Source organism: Mesoplodon densirostris, chromosome 18 (genome assembly GCF_025265405.1).
Source record: "Mesoplodon densirostris isolate mMesDen1 chromosome 18, mMesDen1 primary haplotype, whole genome shotgun sequence".
Classification (NCBI taxonomy): Eukaryota; Metazoa; Chordata; class Mammalia; order Artiodactyla; family Ziphiidae; genus Mesoplodon; species Mesoplodon densirostris.
Window position 1 is genome coordinate 25,943,004 of NC_082678.1, and position 19,874 is coordinate 25,962,877.

A 19,874-nucleotide genomic window follows, 5' to 3' on the forward strand; every position below is an offset into this window, starting at 1 on the left:
CAATAGGAAAGGTAAAAATGCTATAAAATATTAAATATGTATTTCCAACAATAAGACATAAAGGCTAACAAGATACTCATTCAGCTACAGGAAGTGTGTGTTGCTAAGAAATGCACACTGAAAGCTGCCCTTTATTTTTATTCTTAAGAACCTTTCCATAGGAATCAAATTTTTTATCTCATAGTCTGGCAGCTAAGGAAAGACTATCTTCAACATAGCACTCAGGATCTAAAATCCAAAACCTTTCCTACCCTTTTGATAAAGAACCCCAAAATATTCAATTGTATTATTGTTTATCAATACAATTCTACTACATCCTGTGTTAAAAAGGAAGTTTTTTTGGTCTAATAAAGTAACAATTTCATAGAGTGGCATTTCATATTCGTGTGAACTTCAAGACACAGCAAAATGAGGAGAGAATGGAGTGACTTTACTACAGCTCAGTTTTTAATGTTAATGTATTATAACATTTTCATTTCCAGCTTACGTAACCAAGATGCTAGAACTTGCTCCATTTCAAGCTCCTTTTTAAGCTCCATACCCTGTCCCTATACGGCTCTTACTGACCTCAACTGCACTGAAGTAACATCGAGTTAAGCAGAACCTTTAAACAACCTCACACGTCACAAGATGCTGGTAGCTTGGTGACAGTTTTCATCTACAAGATCCCAGGGATCTCAAGGAACCAGCCTCCGAGTTAAAGGAACTGTTTCAGAAGTAACACTAAACACTTGCTATAAGCTAATCAAGTTCAACTAATTCCAAAAGCAACCTGGAATTTCCATCTTAAATCTCACTTGTCTTTTGATAGCCCCAGGGAACAGCAAAATGGTCAAGCACGTGGATTCTAGAACTAGGCTGCCTGGGCTTCAGTCATGGCTCTGTCATTCAGCAGCCCTGTAACGTTGGGCAAGTTATTTAACCTCTCTTCATACCTCAGTTTCCTCATGTGTAAAACAGGGCACCAACAGTGTTATTATTATTATTTTATCAGTAAGAAGACTTTTATTTCTCACTTTTAAACTTTCAGAGAAATGTATTCTTTCCTTCAAAAATTCTTAAAGCCAAAAATATTCCTTTTTTCTCTCTTTGCGAAGGCTCTTTCAAAGACCATTTCACACTGTCTTTGACTCAATTCTTTAATGAAATACTACACATGGCATTATGAGGCATTTCAGAACACATAACTGGAAGATCACTTGAGAATTTCAACATCACTCAGACTGAAGAATTCACCACTATGATTATTTAAAGGCTTCACCAATTCTCAGTGCCTCCCTAAAATGTTAACATGTTAATTTTTTTTTCTAGTAATGTTGGTTAGAAAAGCCAAGTGTGTCTCTACGTTGTGATGTAAGTGTTACTTTCAGAAGACAAAACCTTACTTTCAATCACTGCATGAACCCAAAGTCTGCTTTCATTTTCACGCTAACCTTGCTTCTAGGATCGTTGATAAAACATTGAAAAATCACTTGGTGTCCTCAGGTCATAGAGAGGGTGTGTGTGCACATACACACACCTCTACACGTGTGAAACAGGTTTATATCTCACTGAGCAGGTGGAATTCGCTAATGAAGAAATTCGGTTCAAAGGGAGATCTCTTCCAAACTCTCTGGTTTGGAAAAACGCACGAACACGCCCCGCCTTCCCCCCCCGCCCCGCCCCATCACCTCTCCTCACTCAGTGTAGATTTAACCACACACACACGCCTCGCTTCCTCGGAAAGGCAGGGTAACCCAGTGAGGTCAATCTGACATCTGTGTGAGTGAGACACTTAGTAGCTATGTGGTCCTGGGCGGTAATTTAAACTCTACATCAGGCTGCCCATTTAAAATGCAAATAAAATACCCACATTACCGGGTTATTAGGATGACTGAACGAGGCAAAGTGAACAAAGCACTTGACCTAGCACCTGGCATAGAGAAAGCTGTCAATAAACAGCAGCTACTACATTAATATTTGTTTGTTTGGCGAGTGGGAGAAGGGAAAGTTCCCTCCATTCACTTAGGGTTAACAGAAAAATTCTGTTTAAAAATCCTTTACAACAAAAAAGATTATACAACTAAACTGGTCTAGTAAACACAGTAATTATTCCTTGAAAACTTAATTAATATTTGGAAATATCATATTAGTTTTTTATAAATATCAAATGAGCAAGGGAGGGAGACATCCTGATTAACTCAAACTATTGATACAAAGAATTCACGCCTTCATTAGTATAGTACCTAAGAATCACATTATGTCCTCCAGGTTTACTTGTATTATGAGATTAATTTAATTTCTAATGAAACTGGAAAGAGTAAAGCATAAATATCCATAGCCTCAACTATCAGCTCCTGTGTTAGAGCTGATTAAATTGTCCAAATAACATAGATTATCAGCATTCCCCTTCAGCTATGGGTCACATGATTTTCTCTCCCTACACAATGTATTGACATCTCTGAAAATATTTTACTTAGCTTATAAATTAATTTGAGGGCCTTGACACACTCCAGCTGAGTAGTAAGAAATAAACAACCAGTAGACCTGGCTTCAAGTTAAAAATTAGCCCTGGATCATTCTGATAGTATGGCCTCAGGAAGAATCATTCACCTATTTGCTCTGAGAAAATAACGACTTATGTCAGAGAAGGGGTGAAAAATGCCGATCTCATGTAATTCACAGTATAATATACCTCTATGGAAAGGGGTAATGATTTAAAAAAATATGCATGTTGGTAAATGTTTGGGGTTATTTATAAAGAATGTCCAAAAGTAATGTCACTCAAGACTACTGTTATACCTATTTATTCCCACAACAGTTTCTAGTTGCTTTTAACATGTCAGCCTATTTTACATGTTTTAATCTAATAAAATTCTAATCAAACTGTATGTGTTCTCACATTTATCAAATGATAAATATAAACAAAAATGGTAAACTACCACAGCAATATTCTGACCAAATATATCTGCAATGAATAGTAAAGTAACTAAAGTGAACTTCTCAGGAGGGAAGCCAAATTAATAGACTTAGTTTTATTCATTGGTATCTTGGAAGTAATATAGTTCCTTCCCCAACTTTTTGTCATTAGTGGCTAAAAATGAATGGAAATCTATTTTTTAAATAAGAAATTAAAGATATTTTACAATAGAACTGTTTAGCTATATATAAACAAATCATGGACCATTCAAGTTTTATTTCCTTAAAAATAAAAGGTTATTCTTCAAAATGTCACCATAAATTAAACTCTACGTGATTCCTTTGTTAATGGCTTTCCCCTATAAAATATATTAACTTCTTTTGGAATCTTAAACTCTAATGTATGCAGCTTATTCTTAAAGGTCCCAAATTGTCTCCTTTGCCATAGAATACTTTTTTCCTGCTGAGACAGGAAAACAGATAATAAAATGCTGCTATATCTATATTGCAACAGAAAACTTTGTTTAAACGGGCCACTTCCTAACAACTTTGTCTATTTTAACACATCATGAAGAAATAACTACCCAAGGCATATTTGAGACCATCAGCACCTCTTTCTACTTTTCTGAACACACTCTCACAGGTACTAGAATACTTAAGTTTTAAGTAATCCCTCGTGTATTTTTCTTTTTCATAAAGAATATTCTAAATTTCTGTTCAACTGGTTTTTTGTAAATTTTTTTTGTAACATAGTTTTTCAACACTGCGTAGGCCAAGTCTTATATCACTGGCTTCATACAATTAAAATTCCTATTAACTAGGATAAATCATAAGTGTACAAAGAGAAATTTTTTATTTATGTTGCTATTTTAACACTCCTTATGACTACAATCTAAGGAATACTAACAGTTCTTTCCAAAGACAAGTAACAACCCTTTTTAACCCCCTAATTTTAAGATCCTCTGGATTAACCAGACACAAAGATTTGCATTGAGAAGCCCTGAGAGAAAATGAGAAGGAAACTCATCAAAAACGAGCTAAAACAATAATGAAGGAAAAAAGAGGGGAGTATGGGTATGAAATTCAGTCTCCATCAAAGATAATTCACACACACAAAACCACCTTCAGGACCCTCGCACTGGTCAGTCCCTTGTCCCGGAGCACTCTTACTCCAGGAGCCTGCGTAGCTCATACCCTCAACTCCAGAGTCAGCTTCTCAGTAAGGCCTTCTCTGACCACACACCCCATGTGAGATCACAAACCGCCCACCCTGCCCCATCACTTCTAATGCCCCTTGATGTTCTATTTCTTTTCCATTGAACTTACCACATAAAATACTACAAAGTGTTTTTATTTTGCTTACTGTCGGTGTTCCTCTCCTCCCCAATAAAACGTTAAGCCCCACAAAGGCAGAGATTTTTGTCTGTTTTGTTCACCGATGTATCCTCAGTGACTAAAAGAGTACTTAGAACACAGTAGGCACTCAGGAAACATCTTATGAATGATGACTGATTCAATGAACACACAATTTTATATACATAATGAATAGGCTCAAAACAATATATTTTTGTGTTCCAACTGGGTATTAGTTAAGACTAAACTTGATTTTAATTAGCCAGGAGGTCATATAAATATGTGCATAGGGATGCAAATTACTCTACATTTCCCCCTTTAATGTCTCAAACACTAACACATAATTACCTGCATCTTCCAATAGAGCACAGAGCAATGGGATCACCCACCACAGCAACCAGGGATTGTGCTCTTGTGATGGCAGTATTGAGAAGCTTATAGTTAGATAAAAAACCATAATCTAAGTCCTCTGTGGAATCTTCCAGCAGTTGCTCTTTCTTTTTAATTGGTGTCTGTTTATGTTTACAAGTATGTCTTGTACGTACTGTGCTAAGAAACAAAACTCTGAATTGCTTTCCTGTAAAAAAAAAAAATTAAAAGTAAGAGGACTGTTATTCTGAACCACAGATATAATAAAAGCATTTCATTTTTTAAATGTTATTGCTAAATAAGAGGTGTTGATGAGAATGTGGAGAAACTGGAACTCTTGTTCACTGTAGGTGGAAATATAAATTAGTATGTAAAACACTATAGAAAATACCATGGCAGTTCCTCAAAAAATTAAACATAGAACAAACATATGATGCAGCAACTCTACTTCTGGAAATACACCCAAAAGAACTGATTCCATAAGGAAGCCTAGAGAGAGACTAGTTTGTACATGTTCTTTCTTACATCGACACATCTCTTCCCTCATTCTATGACAAGTCTCCACAGATGCGAATACAGTTCTAGCATCAATTCTTAGTTCTCTCTTCTCCAGGCCAAACAGTCCTAGTTCTTTCAACCATTTCTGACTCCACAGGGCAGTTTCTAGACCACTAACTATGCTAGGTCGTTTTTGGACTCTTCCTAGTTTATTAGTAATATTCTTTCTAAAATGCACACCCAAATTCTGCGTCACCTGAATGCATGGTACACTGGAGCTATTTTTTTTCCCCATGATCTAGAAATTGTATTACTATTATTATTGTATATTACCATGAAACCTCAGACTGTACTGGGCTTTTCTGGCACTCACATTATAGTGTTGCTTCATTTACTTAAACGCACAAATTTCACAGCAACTAATTACATGAAAATTTAAAAGAGTTGCTTTATTCACTTAGGAAAATCTAGATGAAGAAAAAGCTATGCCTTTAAAAATTTGCTTGACAGGTACAAGTTTTTAAAAATCTTTATAAACAAAGTAGTTCTCAGATACATTATAACAACAATAGGTGTTGTATGCTACTGCGATTGCAACTACAGCATACAGATATTTGCACTTACACTCATGGAGGAAGTCTATTTGTTGATACTTCTTTCATTTGGATATAGAAATTTAACGAACATGTAAATGAGCTCGACCTTGAATTGCCAAATTTGGCATTAAAGAACTTGGTGTGAAATGAATACATAATTGCTTGTCCAGAAAAGAGATCTTGAAAACTAAAAATCAAATGTGCACACACTTTAAGGTCTAACCATTTGAATAACTTAATTCATTTCCATTAATAGTTACCTTGAACATTTAGCACCCTTTCGACGTTAACATCAGATAATCTCTTTTTTCGAAGTTCAGCGCGTATCCTGAACACCTGGTCGGCATACGGAGTCACCACACCAATACTGCCATCATCTAACTTCCCCCACGCTACTGGCCACTTCCTTCTTAACTCTTCCACACGTTCCACCACTTCAAAGACCTTTAAACAAACGTACATGTATACATATTAAAGTTATACAAGTGCTTGGAGAAAAGAATATGGTAACTGAAATCGATGTACAAAGGATTCCATTTTAGCAAATGTCGTTTTAAAATCACCTCGAACCAGGAATAAGGCTTTGCTGATGTGAACACATTTTTGTTTACATTTCAAGCGGTAAATCTCTACAATAGTGCACCCAGTGAAAACGTGAAAATCAGGGATGATGTAACTGGCCATTGGCCCCACTCCTCACCTGGCCCCCCTTCTCAAATAGGGACAGGTTCGGGTTCCTGTTTAGAGAGAGGCGCGTGGGACCGGCAACCCCACGTTCCCAGTATTTCTCAGTCCACTCTGTAGCTCAGGCCAATGAAACCCATTAGGAGAGCCCTAGAGTCAGCGCCGCCAACGTCTCAGCAGTGCGAGGGCTACCCTTCCTCCTCTCCCAGTGGATATAAGTAAACAGAACAGCCAACAGCTGGCAGCAAACCACAGCTGGGACTGGGGCAAATCTGGACCTCAGGACAGACTTTCAGAGTTCACTGCCTTCTCATGGTACAACTCCGCCCAAGCCCTGTCATTAACCTTGCAGTGAAGTAAGCCCATATTTTACCATCTGGATTTTCTGGACCCCACTTAGTGAATTAGAGTAGAACTTTTAGTGTAGTTTAATCTACTTTAATTCGATGAATTCATCAAACAAATTGTGTTGAGGCTTGGCACAGTAGGGGACAAAATGATTACTAAAACACGCTCCTTGCCAGTGAAGAGATTACTGTATATTTAGAAAATAGATTCCTAATTTAAAATACGTATTGTAAGGCAAGCTCAATAGACGGTCAGGCAGGGGCAGAAAGAGGAAGGAGAAATTTTTTAATGTCTTTTAAATACATCATTTATTTACTATTTGTTAGTAATATCTACTTAAATTTATAATAGTAAATATACAAAAATTTGATAGTTTTATTCCTTTTAAGAACTCGAGGATTAATGGCCAGGATGCAGTTCCCACTTCCACATATAAATTCAATGAATGACAGAGGAATAGACTCTAGTCATCCTGTTGTTATAATGAAATAACAGCAAGTGAAACAACTACCCAGACTGTCCAAGGATTCTGATGAGTCAACTGGATTGAAAACATGGCGCTCTCACCCATAAGGAACAAACAACACATAACCATTTCTCCACTTCGTCCCTCTGTTACCCCTTATATCATAGGCAGCATAAAACTGTAGTCAAAATACACAGACTTGGAATGGTATGAGGAGCTTGGGGAAACCCCTTTCCCAGAGAGACATCTATGAAGCTGGTCAAGGCCAACAGATAATCATTCAAAGTCTCTGGAGATTGATCAAAGAGCTTCCAAGAAATTGAGAAGCACTGTTTCAACAAAATCTACAGGAAGTCGGGAAGAAGAGTGGAAGGCTGGGACTGCCCCACTCTCCCACAGCCCTGTCTTACAGGACTGTCTCAGCAGCCGAGGGGCAGCTCCCACCTGCTCCAGCTCCCTGGGGTGAAAGAGCTACTCCAGGTGGTTACAGCAGTGGATGAACATCAGAGATGTTGTTTTCCCCAGCAAGGTGCAACAGGAGCCCATGAGCAGCTGGCAGCACCTGGGTGGCACCTATTCCTCTACCCCACCTCCTGCCACACAGGGAGGGCCTGAGTGGGACAGCAGGTGAAGCAAGCAGTCTCCTTTGCTCATACCATAGTCAACATGGTAGAAGTCACAGACAAAAACAAAATCTTGATAACAGCAACAAAAAAACAACTCATCACTTACAAAGAAGTCCAATAAGATTAACAGATGACTGCTCATCAGAAACAATGAGGGCAATAAAGCAGTAGGAAGGTATATTTCAGTGTGCTGAAAGAAATAACTCAATAATCTAATATCCAGCAAAACTACTTTTCAAAAATGAAGGCAAAATAAAGACATTCCCAGAAAAAACAAAAACTGAAAGAATTCTTTACTAGCAGACCTGCCCTAAAAGAAACACTAAGAGAAATTCATCAGGCTGAAAGCAAGTGACACCAGACAGTAATTCGAATCCACACAAACAAAGCATACTACTAAAGGTAATTACATGGTTAATTATAAAAGACAGTATAATAGTATATTTATTCTCCTTTTTCTTCTTAACTGATTTTCCAGCCAGCAGTTTCCAACCTGAGTGCAAAAGTAATAAAGGAAACCCTAGAGTTATTTGTCAATATTTCAAACAGGTGAAGAAAAGTCTCCCTTTTCCTAAAATTAATTGGCACAGACTAATTAAAATGTCAAGTTTCTTTACTTTTGGCTAGGATTTTATCAAGTGGGTACTGTCAATTTTCTTGTACTGACTTCTAACTACAGGCCTCTGACCAATTTTTTAATGGAAAGATGAATTACTATTACCTAATAAATGGCATTTTTTTTTTTTTTTGTAAATAAAATGAGTAAAGCACGGGACTCAAGGGAAGAAAGGGAGATGGAGATCACAGATCAAGAATCATTCTTCTAATGACCAACCATGCACACATCCTCCCCTGGGTTTCCTCAAGTCCAGAACTCCACTCCCCTGTGACAGCCAGAACCAAACCTCAGGTTCTCTGGCCTGCTGGCCCCTAAAGACATCACAGGTTTTTGTCTGATACCTGATCTGACCCCTCATACTTCCCACATTTTCTCTGAACTTAAAAAGTCAGAAACTGTAAGAGAACCACACAAGTTGCAGCACATAATGGGTTAGCACCATCATCATCTGGGTCTGTGTGACCCCCTGGAGCCCAGGATTCCACAATTCAAGTCTTACTCATGTAAAACGATGCCTCATTGGAGTGTGCACTATAAAATGTGATCATAGTCCATTTTAGATGGCTTCTTTTAAATGAGGTTCTGTATTTTGGCACAAGACAAAATGTAATTCAAAGTTTTTGTTTCCCATGGCAGATTCATCTTAACAAATCAATGTTACACAAGAAAGAATAAACTTCCATACTATTTTCATGTAAATGAAGTCAACCCACAATAAAATATCAACCCAAAATTTTAAATAAATGCTTAGTAAGACCAGACTATATATATGACTGCAAAAATGTCAACAATTTGCAAAAAGGACTAAGGTACCTCTGCATTATTATAAAAAGCTGTGCTATTTTTCTCTTGTACATCTTCCCCTCGTGCTGTAAAGAAGGTTAGTGGGTAGAAATCCTTGTGTGCTGGCTGCTTTCCACTGGCCATCAGTTTGCCCTCATAGAAGAGCTCAGAGGTGTAACTGCAGAAAAAGACCGAAATAAATAAATAAATAAATAGTAATCTATCATCAACATTAATTTTACCCATATAAAAAAATTACCAGTCAAATCTCACATTGCTTTATGCCCATGATTAATTTTAATCCAAACATCTAATACCCATGATGCCAAGATTTTCACCAAAATTAGCCACAGCAATGAAAACACAGTGGGCTCCTCATATACCACTGATAAATGAATTGATCTGGGGAAGGGAGGAAGCCAGAACATAGAAAGAAAAGGAAGAAATGATGACAGTTCAGTACTAGATGAAACTCTTGTTTCATGAGGAAATTTGCTACCTGTTATGGGTTTCTATACTAAAATTTTTTTAATGTATATTTTTATTTATGTGGATCATACACTTAGGCAAACACAAAGATCTACAGACACTGAAACAATACACACAATTGAAGGGTATTCCAGTCTTCAACTGTGAAATGAAGACTCTTTACTAATGAAGATACTACGTAGTACTCGATTCACCACTGACTGCAGCAAATGACTGGCAACAATAAAAGAGGAATCCCACTTCAAGATGTTGATAAAAGCCATATTTAAATCTAAACTTATTTTTATATCTCTCCTACTGCTTTCAGAGAAACCTAAAATTTATTTTCACATGACCACCATCAATATTATTAAATTATACTAAACTTGAGAAAATCCTAAGTTTTTGGTGGTGACAGTGACAGGAACGCAGCACAAAGGGGCTTCCCCGGGTGCTGGGAACATTCTGTTTTTTGGTCTGGATGCCGGTTGAGGGGTACGTTTGGTTTGTGACTATTCACTGGGCTACCATTTATGATACTTTTACGTGTATAGATGTATACTATATTTAATAGAGACCTTTTAAAACTTTATTACTAAGTTTCATGGTTTTCTTTCCTTCCTTCCTCCCATCCTTCCTTTCTTTTAAAATAGACTCCTTGTATAACACAGCCAGACACACATATGCAAACCATTATGTGGCTTGTCAACATATTTGTTTATTACATCATGTAGTTTTACATATACATTATATATTTAGTCCCAGAAAAATATGTTTATAGCTAGTAGAACCTTAAGTTTTTGTTTCCAGAACTGCCTTACTATAATAAATTACAGCTGACTTTTGAAGTGTACTTTCACAGACATAAAAGTAAACATAATTTGCAATACTAGGGACACCATGTAACTCTGCTGGGAATAATCTGTCCCTAGGAACAGTGCTGTTTTGAGTCCCCTTCCACTGGACCACACAAAGCGTTACAGAGGGGCAGTTCACACCTACTTGATGATAGCTTCGTGGGAGCGGTAGTTCTCACACAGGAGGATCCTGCAGGGAAACTCGGCAGGGTAATGCTCATAGAGCCGGTCAAGCAATGAAACGTGAAGGTTTCTTTCCCTGGCAAACTCACTGTAAACAAAAGGGCTGAGCTGTAACAGAGAGACACATGGAGAGAATTTAACTAAATATACAAGTAGCATTTTTTTTTAACACACTTTAAAAAGAACCCACCACGCTGAAACTCCTGAGGTACTAAACCTCAACATGCTGGATGCTGCAACAAGCAGAGTCAAAAACATTTTTCTAGGAACAATTTTACTACTATATAGAATGAGGCTAAATTTTCTAACTTTTCGTTTCAGCATGCCAACACTAACCTAGAGTTTCTACACACAGGTTAATAAAGGACTCTTCCAACTTAATAAATAGCTACTACCTTAGTAATTTTAGGGATGCAACCCACTGCATCACTGGGGGAGTCAATCAACTGTCTCACTAAAATTCAGCAACTATTTTAAACAGTGAGCTAGCAGGATACACCGCCTATGACTAAAACACTTATTAATAATTAGCAAAAAAGCCATCTTTATCTCGTAAAGTGTAAGGAGCCATCCTTGATTATAACTTTGATGCTAAGAACAAAATTAAGCTCTGGCAAAGAAACAAAAACAGAACTTGTCCCTCTACCTTCAACTCTTCCCTAAATGGATAGCTACAACACTGTGTAGGTTCAATCTCAACCAACTGTGACAAAAGAGAAAGAACCTCAAACTGAAACTTTGCAAAACTGATATTTTAATAGAAAAACTGTAATTTTCTTTCATACATCGGTATTAAGATCAGACAAGTTCTTTGAGATTTTGGCTATTATTTTTAATTAGGCACTTTGTTTCCCATGATAATGAAAAATTAACCCTTCAGGAAGACAAATGCTGGGGACAGGAACTGGGGAATCGTAAGAAGGATACTTTAAACTTATTTGATAAAGAAAAGTAAGAATCAAATATTCATACTACAGAGAACTGAACTTCAAATTAATAAACATGACAATTAGAACACTGATAGACTCATTCATTCCACTCTCTATCCAAAGAAGGAAAAAAAGTGGGGCGGGGGGGTAGCAATTTTCCTTCAGAAACACCAACATTTTCCACTATTAGTACAGAAATATTTAAAGTACTTAAACTGACACGCATGGCACAACATGGCATAGGCTGTTTTAGAAAACAAATATTAAACATCAAAATATAACAGAAGTTTCTTTCAACATGGTGACTCAGAGGGCACTCACCTGCATGTGGTCACCAGCCAGGACAACCCGGGTGTCCTTAGTTGCTAATGCTAGGGGCATAATGGTTTCACACTCCATGGCCTGGGCAGCCTCATCTAATAGAACGTGCGTAAAAAACCCTGCGAGGTACAGTGTAAACACAGGACCGCATATTACAGCAGTGATAAAGGGAGGAGTAGTGTCTTTCTTTTAAGGAAAGAGTTTAGTGTCCTGATTTACGAGCTGTATTTTTAATGCCAGTTCTCAATTTAGAAGATCATATATTTAAATCATTATTTAAAAAATAGAAGTTGAAAGGAAGAACTATTTTGCTCAACAACAGGTATGTAAATGGCATCTGGTACTAATGGCCCCAAGACTAACAATCAGGACACATAAAAAAGACTTTAAAAGTACAAGATAGCAGCTTTTCACCACAAAGAAAAGCTGGCAATAAAACAGTGATAGGCCCAAAACCCTTTCACTATTTATTTGCTAAAACACCAAAAATAAAACAATGGTAGTTTATAAGTACCTTCAGCTTAAACACACACATTAGACATTAAAGAAAATCATACCCAAAATCTAATATAAAGGAGAAAGTGATAATCTAACTTTGACCAAAAACAAAGGTTATCTGTTAGCAAATGCATTATTTTGATTATTTAGGTTTATTGTGTGTGTGTGTGTGTGTGTGTGTGTGTGTGCGCGCGCGCGCGGACGTCTGTGCGTACAGATTATATACAATGTTTTAGCCTAAGACCCTATCCTGGCTGTAAAAATATCACCAGTCTGAAAAAGAAAAAAACAAAAGTGACACAAGTATCAAAAAGGTACATTGTCAAATATCCCCCAGATGCAAACACCCAGTCTCGATTACTGCTGCCACTCACACTGAGGCACAGGAATCTGTGTACAGAAAGGAGGAGAAGGCTTTGTGCCCCTAAAAGAGGAGACAGAAGAAAAATCTCCTCGTTGTTTCAATGTGTAGAAGTAAATGTTGCCCCCTATGGCTAGCTCACTGAGGTAGGGAGAGGGGGGCCCTGTTTTTACTAGCACAGCAAAGAACACAAAGTAGCTTCTCAACAGAATGACCAGTTGTAACTCTCTAGATTAATTAGCCTCCTGTGAGTTGGCCCAAGAACCTAACCTCTATTTCTATGGATAGCAACAAGTTCCAAACAATGTGTTTATACAACTTCCTAATGCAACTTGTTTCTAGGTTGGGAACTTTCTAAACCTTACTGACTGGCAGTAATAACCGCCACCACCATCACCACCATCATCACGGTCCATTCAAACAAATGGCTATGTTGACAGTACAAGTATCAATAACTGTTGTCTATTTAATGACAGTGGCCCAAGCATGATTTGGACACATGCATTTTTCTCCCTGTTGAGGAGAATTTGTGCTTTTTGTTCTACAAGACTAATTGAGGAAGATGACTATATAATTATAGGATCAAATTGGAAAAAACTGAGACTAGTGAAAAAAATCTACTGTTTTCATTAGATAACATTTTAATTAAATAGAGCTAGGGTGTAAATCAGGAACTGAATAAATCATGAAATTGTTATACTGTTGCTTAAGCTAGTAAAAGAAACCTGAATTAGTCAAACTGATTTAGCCTGAGCCTTGGTTGTCTTAGCTGTAAAATAACCCTCCACAAAGTTGATATGAGAATTAGATAAAGTATAAACAGTGCCTAAAACAAAGCAGATAGTTGACTTGCAATAAATGTTCTATACTCTTGCTCTTCAAAGCCATTCTTTACTCTTCCTCAAAACTATACTGCTTAGGAGGCTTGGGTATTTAATTTACGTGGCAAATATGCAGAGTATAATCATGAAGTAATGAGACTGATTGTTAAATAAACATACCAAAATTTACATTGCAAATAAGTGTTGTTCCATCAAAGAAGTCAGTTGAGAGGAAATATAACTCATTCCAATGGATGCAGCCACTGTTCAAAACATTTTTGAAACTCTGCTTTTGTAACTGCCCTCACCAGCCAGCTATGAGCTGCGTGCACAAGAAAAATAAGTCTCATTACATGAGAGGCACGTCTCTCTCTTTTTTTTCTTTCAACCCCTAATGGTATTGCTCAGTTTGATAACCTACCTTATTTACCAGGTATGTCTCAGAAAGATTTTGAAGCTTTTCTAAAATCAACTCTACCCTCAAAAAAGAAAGTTTGGCCACTGTTCATTCTTTAAGATAAACAGAGGTTTATCAAGGGCCTCCAGGTGTCTATACCCTGGGCCAAGTGCCAGGAATACAAGGTGAAGAGAACTGTCTCTACCTTCCAGAGACTTAAAAGAATTTGTCACTGGCTCTGAAAGCAATTCCAAAAGGAGAGAGCAAAAAAGCGTTGACCAATGTCAACAATTATAATAAAGTGGTAATAAATGAATATTCTTCCAAAGCAACTACCTTGAAGTGATACCACATTTTGATGGTTAAGTTCTGCCATATTTATCAGAACTTCGTCACCATCTGTCTGTACTTTGTATAATATTAGTTTGATTTTACATAGTTCCTGTACTTAAATAATCCTAATAGTATGTCATAAAGAACCTATCATGATTGTTGTCTCTACACTGTATTAATGGAAAACTATTTTAAAATTAAAAACTTGAGAAAATTGTAAAAACACCAACACTGTCCAAATTTGAATTTTTCACATGATCAATAGTAAGTAAATACCATCTGATCAATTAGAGAACAAATAGAGTAGCAGTCACTAAAATGTCTAAACTAGGGGTTGATAATTTTTGTGTGTGTGTGAAGGGCCAAACAGTACACATTTTAGGTTTTTTTGGCCATACAATCTCTGTTGCAACTACTCAACTCAGCTGCTGTAGCACAAAAGAATCCATAGAAAATATAGGTAAATAAATGGGCATGATTGTGTTCCATCCAATAAAACTTGATCTACAAAAACAGACAGTAGGCCAGATACAGCCCACAGGCCAACCCCTGATCTAAACTGAATGCAGAGCCCTGTGCATTCAGACACCCTTTCTGTGTCTTGAGTCAGCATACCAGGTTCAAGGTCCAACTGACAGAGGTACTGGGAAGTATTCAATGTAACAACAACCACTCGGTGTTTAAGAATATCTTCTTTCTGTGGCATCTGAAAGGTGGAATGTGCGCTTGAGATCAAACAGTACTGATGCACAACTGGGTGGACAGTCTTTACCCAGCGATTTCTGAAATATACCCTATAAAAGAAGATAACATTTCCTATTTATACTTATTAACATCTTACCAGTATGTAATTATCAAAATATTGACATTATGATGTTAAGACTACAATACCTGGAAATTAACAAATAAGTCTGGTAACTGTTAACACTCTACTGGATTAGAATTTAACATACAACTGTAACTCCCCCCACCAAAAAAATGAATCAAGCAGAAAGTATATACACTATGATAAGATAAATATCTAATTATTTTTAAGTGTTCAGAATAATCTTACAACAGAATGACACACAGAGTTTCATAAGCATTAGTTTTTTTACTTCAAAACATTCCCATTTGGGAATTACTTTTTTTTTCCTAGAATATTCTTACAAAAATATACTTATATTTTAATTATCTATGCTAATAAAATATAGTGAATTGCATACTTACAAGAGAAATTTAAAAGTTACTTGCATTTCACTTTAGAATATATTCTTATACCTATATTTAAATAGACCTCTATCTAAAGTTCTGGAAATTTAAAAACAAATTTAAATTTTGGACCATCAGAAAATCTTAAGAAAGAGCATCTTTTCTATTAATTGCAAAAGAAAAATAGAAATAGGACTCATACAACAGATTACTAAGATGGTACAGAAACAACTCATCCATCCATCCACCCACCTCCCCCCATCTCTAACCCACCCACACCACAAAGATCTGCTGGGTATCTACTATGGTCCAGCACAGAGGCAAGTCACATGGCTTGCAAACTTTCATAAAGACTTTGGATTTATTCTGATTTTAATGGAAAGCCATCAGAGAGTTGTAACAGGGCACATGTCATGAGACATGCCTTAGGTTGTTAAAGGACCCCTCTGTTTCTCTGGACAGAATACACAGTTCTGGAGGCAGGAAGAGGGCTGGACAGTGGTGTGGTGGTAAATGTTGAACAATCAGCCTTTGAGGGGGGTGGGGAGGGGTGACCTGATCTGCAGTGTTTGCTGGTTTCTGGGGGTATAAAACCTACTATCATGGCCAATTTCACATGAACTTGGGAAGACATGCACATGATTGGCTCTCACAAACCAGTACCAGCTGCTCCATCACACCAGGGACTGGGAGAGAGGCAGGGGGAGGGGGCGATATCAAGGAGACCCATTAGGAGGCCGCTGTAAGGATCCGGACAAGAAAAAATGATAGCTTGAACCAGGGTGGTAACAGTAGAGATGTGAAAATGGTCAGATCACTGCACATTTTGAGAGTAATGCTGACAGAATTTACTGATATACTAGATGTGGAATTTAAGAGAAAGGATGTTCCATGGCTTTGAAACTGGATGAGTGGCAACAGTGGTGACAGGGAGGAACAAATTTGGGGTGGGAATTGAGAATTCAGTTTTGGACATATTTAGTAGTAGATGTCCAAGTAGAGATATCCAGTAAGCAGAGGTATTTATAAGTGTGGAGTTCAGAAGAATGCCTAAGACAAGAAATATACAATTGAGATCATACTTAAACCCTGAGACTAGAAGAGCTCACCTGGAGAGTAAGTGTAATAAAAAGGAAACTAGTTGGAAGAATGGCTGATGGACCACTTCCACATGTAGAGGCTGGGGAATGGAGGGACACAGGAAAGGAGACTGGGAAGCAGCAATCAGTGAAACAGCAAAGAACTTAGGAGATTGTGAGGGTCTAATCAAGGGACATAAACTTCCATGTCACTAAATCGTTTGGACATTTTCCAGGCCCATCAAGTTACTTATTAGCAGCATCCAGCTCTGTGGTTGCTCCCCCTCCTTGAAATATTCTCTCCCTCAGCTGCCATAACTCAACCGCTCCCTGCTTTCCTTCCACCTCTCTAAGCTGGTTCCTCAAGGCTTAGCCTTTAGTGCTCTCATCAAGCTCTGTCCTCTCACCTGACAATCTCATCGCAGGCCCATGGCTTCAATTACCACCAATACCCTAATGACTCACACATTCTTCTCTCTCCAGCCAAGACCTCACCTCTGAGCTCCAAGATGCATATCCAACTATTTATTTGACATCTGTCTCCTCTAGAATGTTTCAAAGGCAGCTCAAATGTCATGTGCACAAACACTAACCTCATGATCTTCTACAATGTGTTCTAACCCTCTATGAAACAATTAAAACTGGTTATTGTCTTTTTTTAAGCAAAGCAAAGCAAAAAAAAAAAAAGCATTTAATAAATGTCCCTAATTTATAAATAAATTGTAATAGAGGAAAGTAATGTATTTTAAAAGCATTAGTATGATAGGAAGGACTGTGAAAGTAACCAACACCGCTCCTAAAAGATGTAAAAATCTTAAACATGTTTTAGGTTTTAATAAAAAAATATCTATTCAGATCAGCAAAGCAGAATTTACTTTTAAATATATGAAAAATCTCATTTTACAAATTATGTGAAAAAGTATTTACAAATTATGATTCCATTAATATTAACTTACGTGTGTGTATTTAAGCATATAAATGACTAGAAATTAAACTGTAAAATGTTAGTAGTATTTATCTCTGACTGGTAAGGTTATAGATAATTTTTATTCTCCATGCTTTCCTATATTTTCCATATTTTCTTAAATGAACATTTCATTATAAAATTGAAAAATTCATTTTCAAATTACTTATCAAATCTAACTACAGGCACTGTTTCTTTCTCAAAGAAAAAATAGAAATTGAAGTTCTAAGCCTCATTACTGACTTTTTTGTAGTTACCTTGGAAAGTTAGCTCAAGATGAAGTTAGTAAGAATATAAAGTTTGATCATTAGGCCCATTTCCTTAAAAATATAATAGTCTAGTGCTGACTTAAAAAAGACTTAAATATTTTCTCAGTACTTTCATTTTGTGCAACATTTAAGGTAGACACTGTCTATAAGATTACTTAAAACACATCCAACAACATTTTTCAAAATTGGAGAATTGACACTTTCAAGTCCATGGTATAAAAGGTGACACCAACTAAGTAATTTACATATTTCTAGAAATAAACTGTCCACATACCCCACATGAATTATAATGAAATTTAAAACAGAAGACTGTCTGGTAATATATCATTTTAATTCACTGAAATTTTATTCATGTATTGAATTCATATGCGATGAACACCCCCAAAATATTATTACATAAGATACTACAGAATCAGAAAGACCTTATTTACTTATTTAAAGATCTTTATAAAATAACATATACCTTCTATTTGTCCAGAAAACAGTAAATGTACACTTTCTCCATAGATAGGCTTTATCTAATAAGTGATAACTCTGCCAGAATCAGCTACTGATTTTCAGAAGCATACACAGAAACCATGTTTTCCTCTCTATTCCATTTAAAAATCTTCTGATGCTAATAAAGAAGTAAAAACTGAAACTAAATATAATTAAAATGTATTCTAAAACCTTCATCCCAAAATAATTTAAGCTCAACTCCTGGCAACTAATATAATTTTATACATTTTAACCACAAGTGTGCATATTTAAACATATTTACTGTTTTAGCTATTTAATGTTTATGGCTATTTTCCCACTTTGTCACATTTACTAGGGCCCACTCTAAGCTACAGTGTGAGAAGGTAAACTTGCCATCATCACTCTTATTCCACAGAGACAACAAATCTTCAAGGTCACATGCGGACACTTAGGGCCCTCTTGTGTTCTTTCCCCTGCATTCTGGGACAATTCACATCAAGCTGATCTCCCCAGAGTGCTCAGCCATTCTAATTTTCTCTATTCCATCTCCCATACCACTCATATTTGTTGCCCATTAGGAAAATTATAAATTAATCTCAGTTAATATAATAATAGATGGTGCTAATAAATCCTAACATTTCAATGTATTAGCCCTCCTAGGAAATACATTCACAAGTGAACACCTTTCCTGAACAGAAAAACTATGGTGAAAATACAGTGCCACATAAAGGCCAAGTCTTTTCTTATTTTATTCCACTTATTAAATGAAATAACATGAAATTTGTATTTAAATAAATTTAAATATTTTCTACTAGAGGGCAAGTTTCTGTATTTGGGTCACTACAACTATACATAGACCCTACTGGAACATAACTTCTTATCCTACATATTTAGATGCACTACATGTTGGATTGTAACGCCCAAAACATAATTTTACATGGGAAAAGCTAAACATAATGCTAGCCAAATAATGGATTTCAGTGTTTATCAACGACAGCTCTCCTGCCCCAAATGTCAAATGACCTATGCTAGGTCAACCAAGCTTTGAGGGGTCTTCACTCCACTGTTTCCAAGCCAAGTACAATGATAAATGAGATTGTCACAGTTCCTACATAACATACATACACAAACATAAGCACACACACAAGCTCTACCAACAATAAAACATCTTATCGACACTGAAGTAAGAACACTCATAGCAAAAATGCTACTAGCTAACTCAATTTCACTTATGGGTTAAAAAAGATTAGAATCTGAAGCAAACTAGTTATTGATGAATTTATCCATTGGTAAATATCACATTTTCATTTATAGGGACTGTATACATGTGATACTTTCTTACCAAATAAAACTGGGTTCTACTTAAAATACTTATTTCTTCTCTAATATGTCTCCAGAGTAGAAACAGAGTATGGCATAAAAACTTGTGTTAACAGGCCATGCCACTTTTTTCTCTTTTGTTCTTTTTAATGCAATTGCAAAATCATTCGAATGGCTTTGTTTA

At 36.6% G+C, this 19,874-nt stretch overlaps 1 protein-coding gene across 4 annotated transcripts in view; it reads right to left on the minus strand.

Annotated features, from left to right (window-relative positions):
• Positions 1-19,874, minus strand: part of HELZ (helicase with zinc finger) — a 158,978-nt gene that overhangs the window by 64,465 nt on the left and 74,639 nt on the right. For all 4 annotated transcript variants that reach the window (XM_060080430.1, XM_060080431.1, XM_060080432.1 and 1 more), the window contains 6 exons: positions 15,024-15,202; positions 11,999-12,117; positions 10,711-10,856; positions 9,271-9,418; positions 5,975-6,158; positions 4,600-4,828 (listed from right to left, as the gene is read on the minus strand). In XM_060080430.1, coding sequence (XP_059936413.1) covers positions 4,600-4,828; positions 5,975-6,158; positions 9,271-9,418; positions 10,711-10,856; positions 11,999-12,117; positions 15,024-15,202 — 1,005 coding nt within the window. The remainder of the gene's footprint in view (positions 1-4,599; positions 4,829-5,974; positions 6,159-9,270; positions 9,419-10,710; positions 10,857-11,998; positions 12,118-15,023; positions 15,203-19,874) is intronic.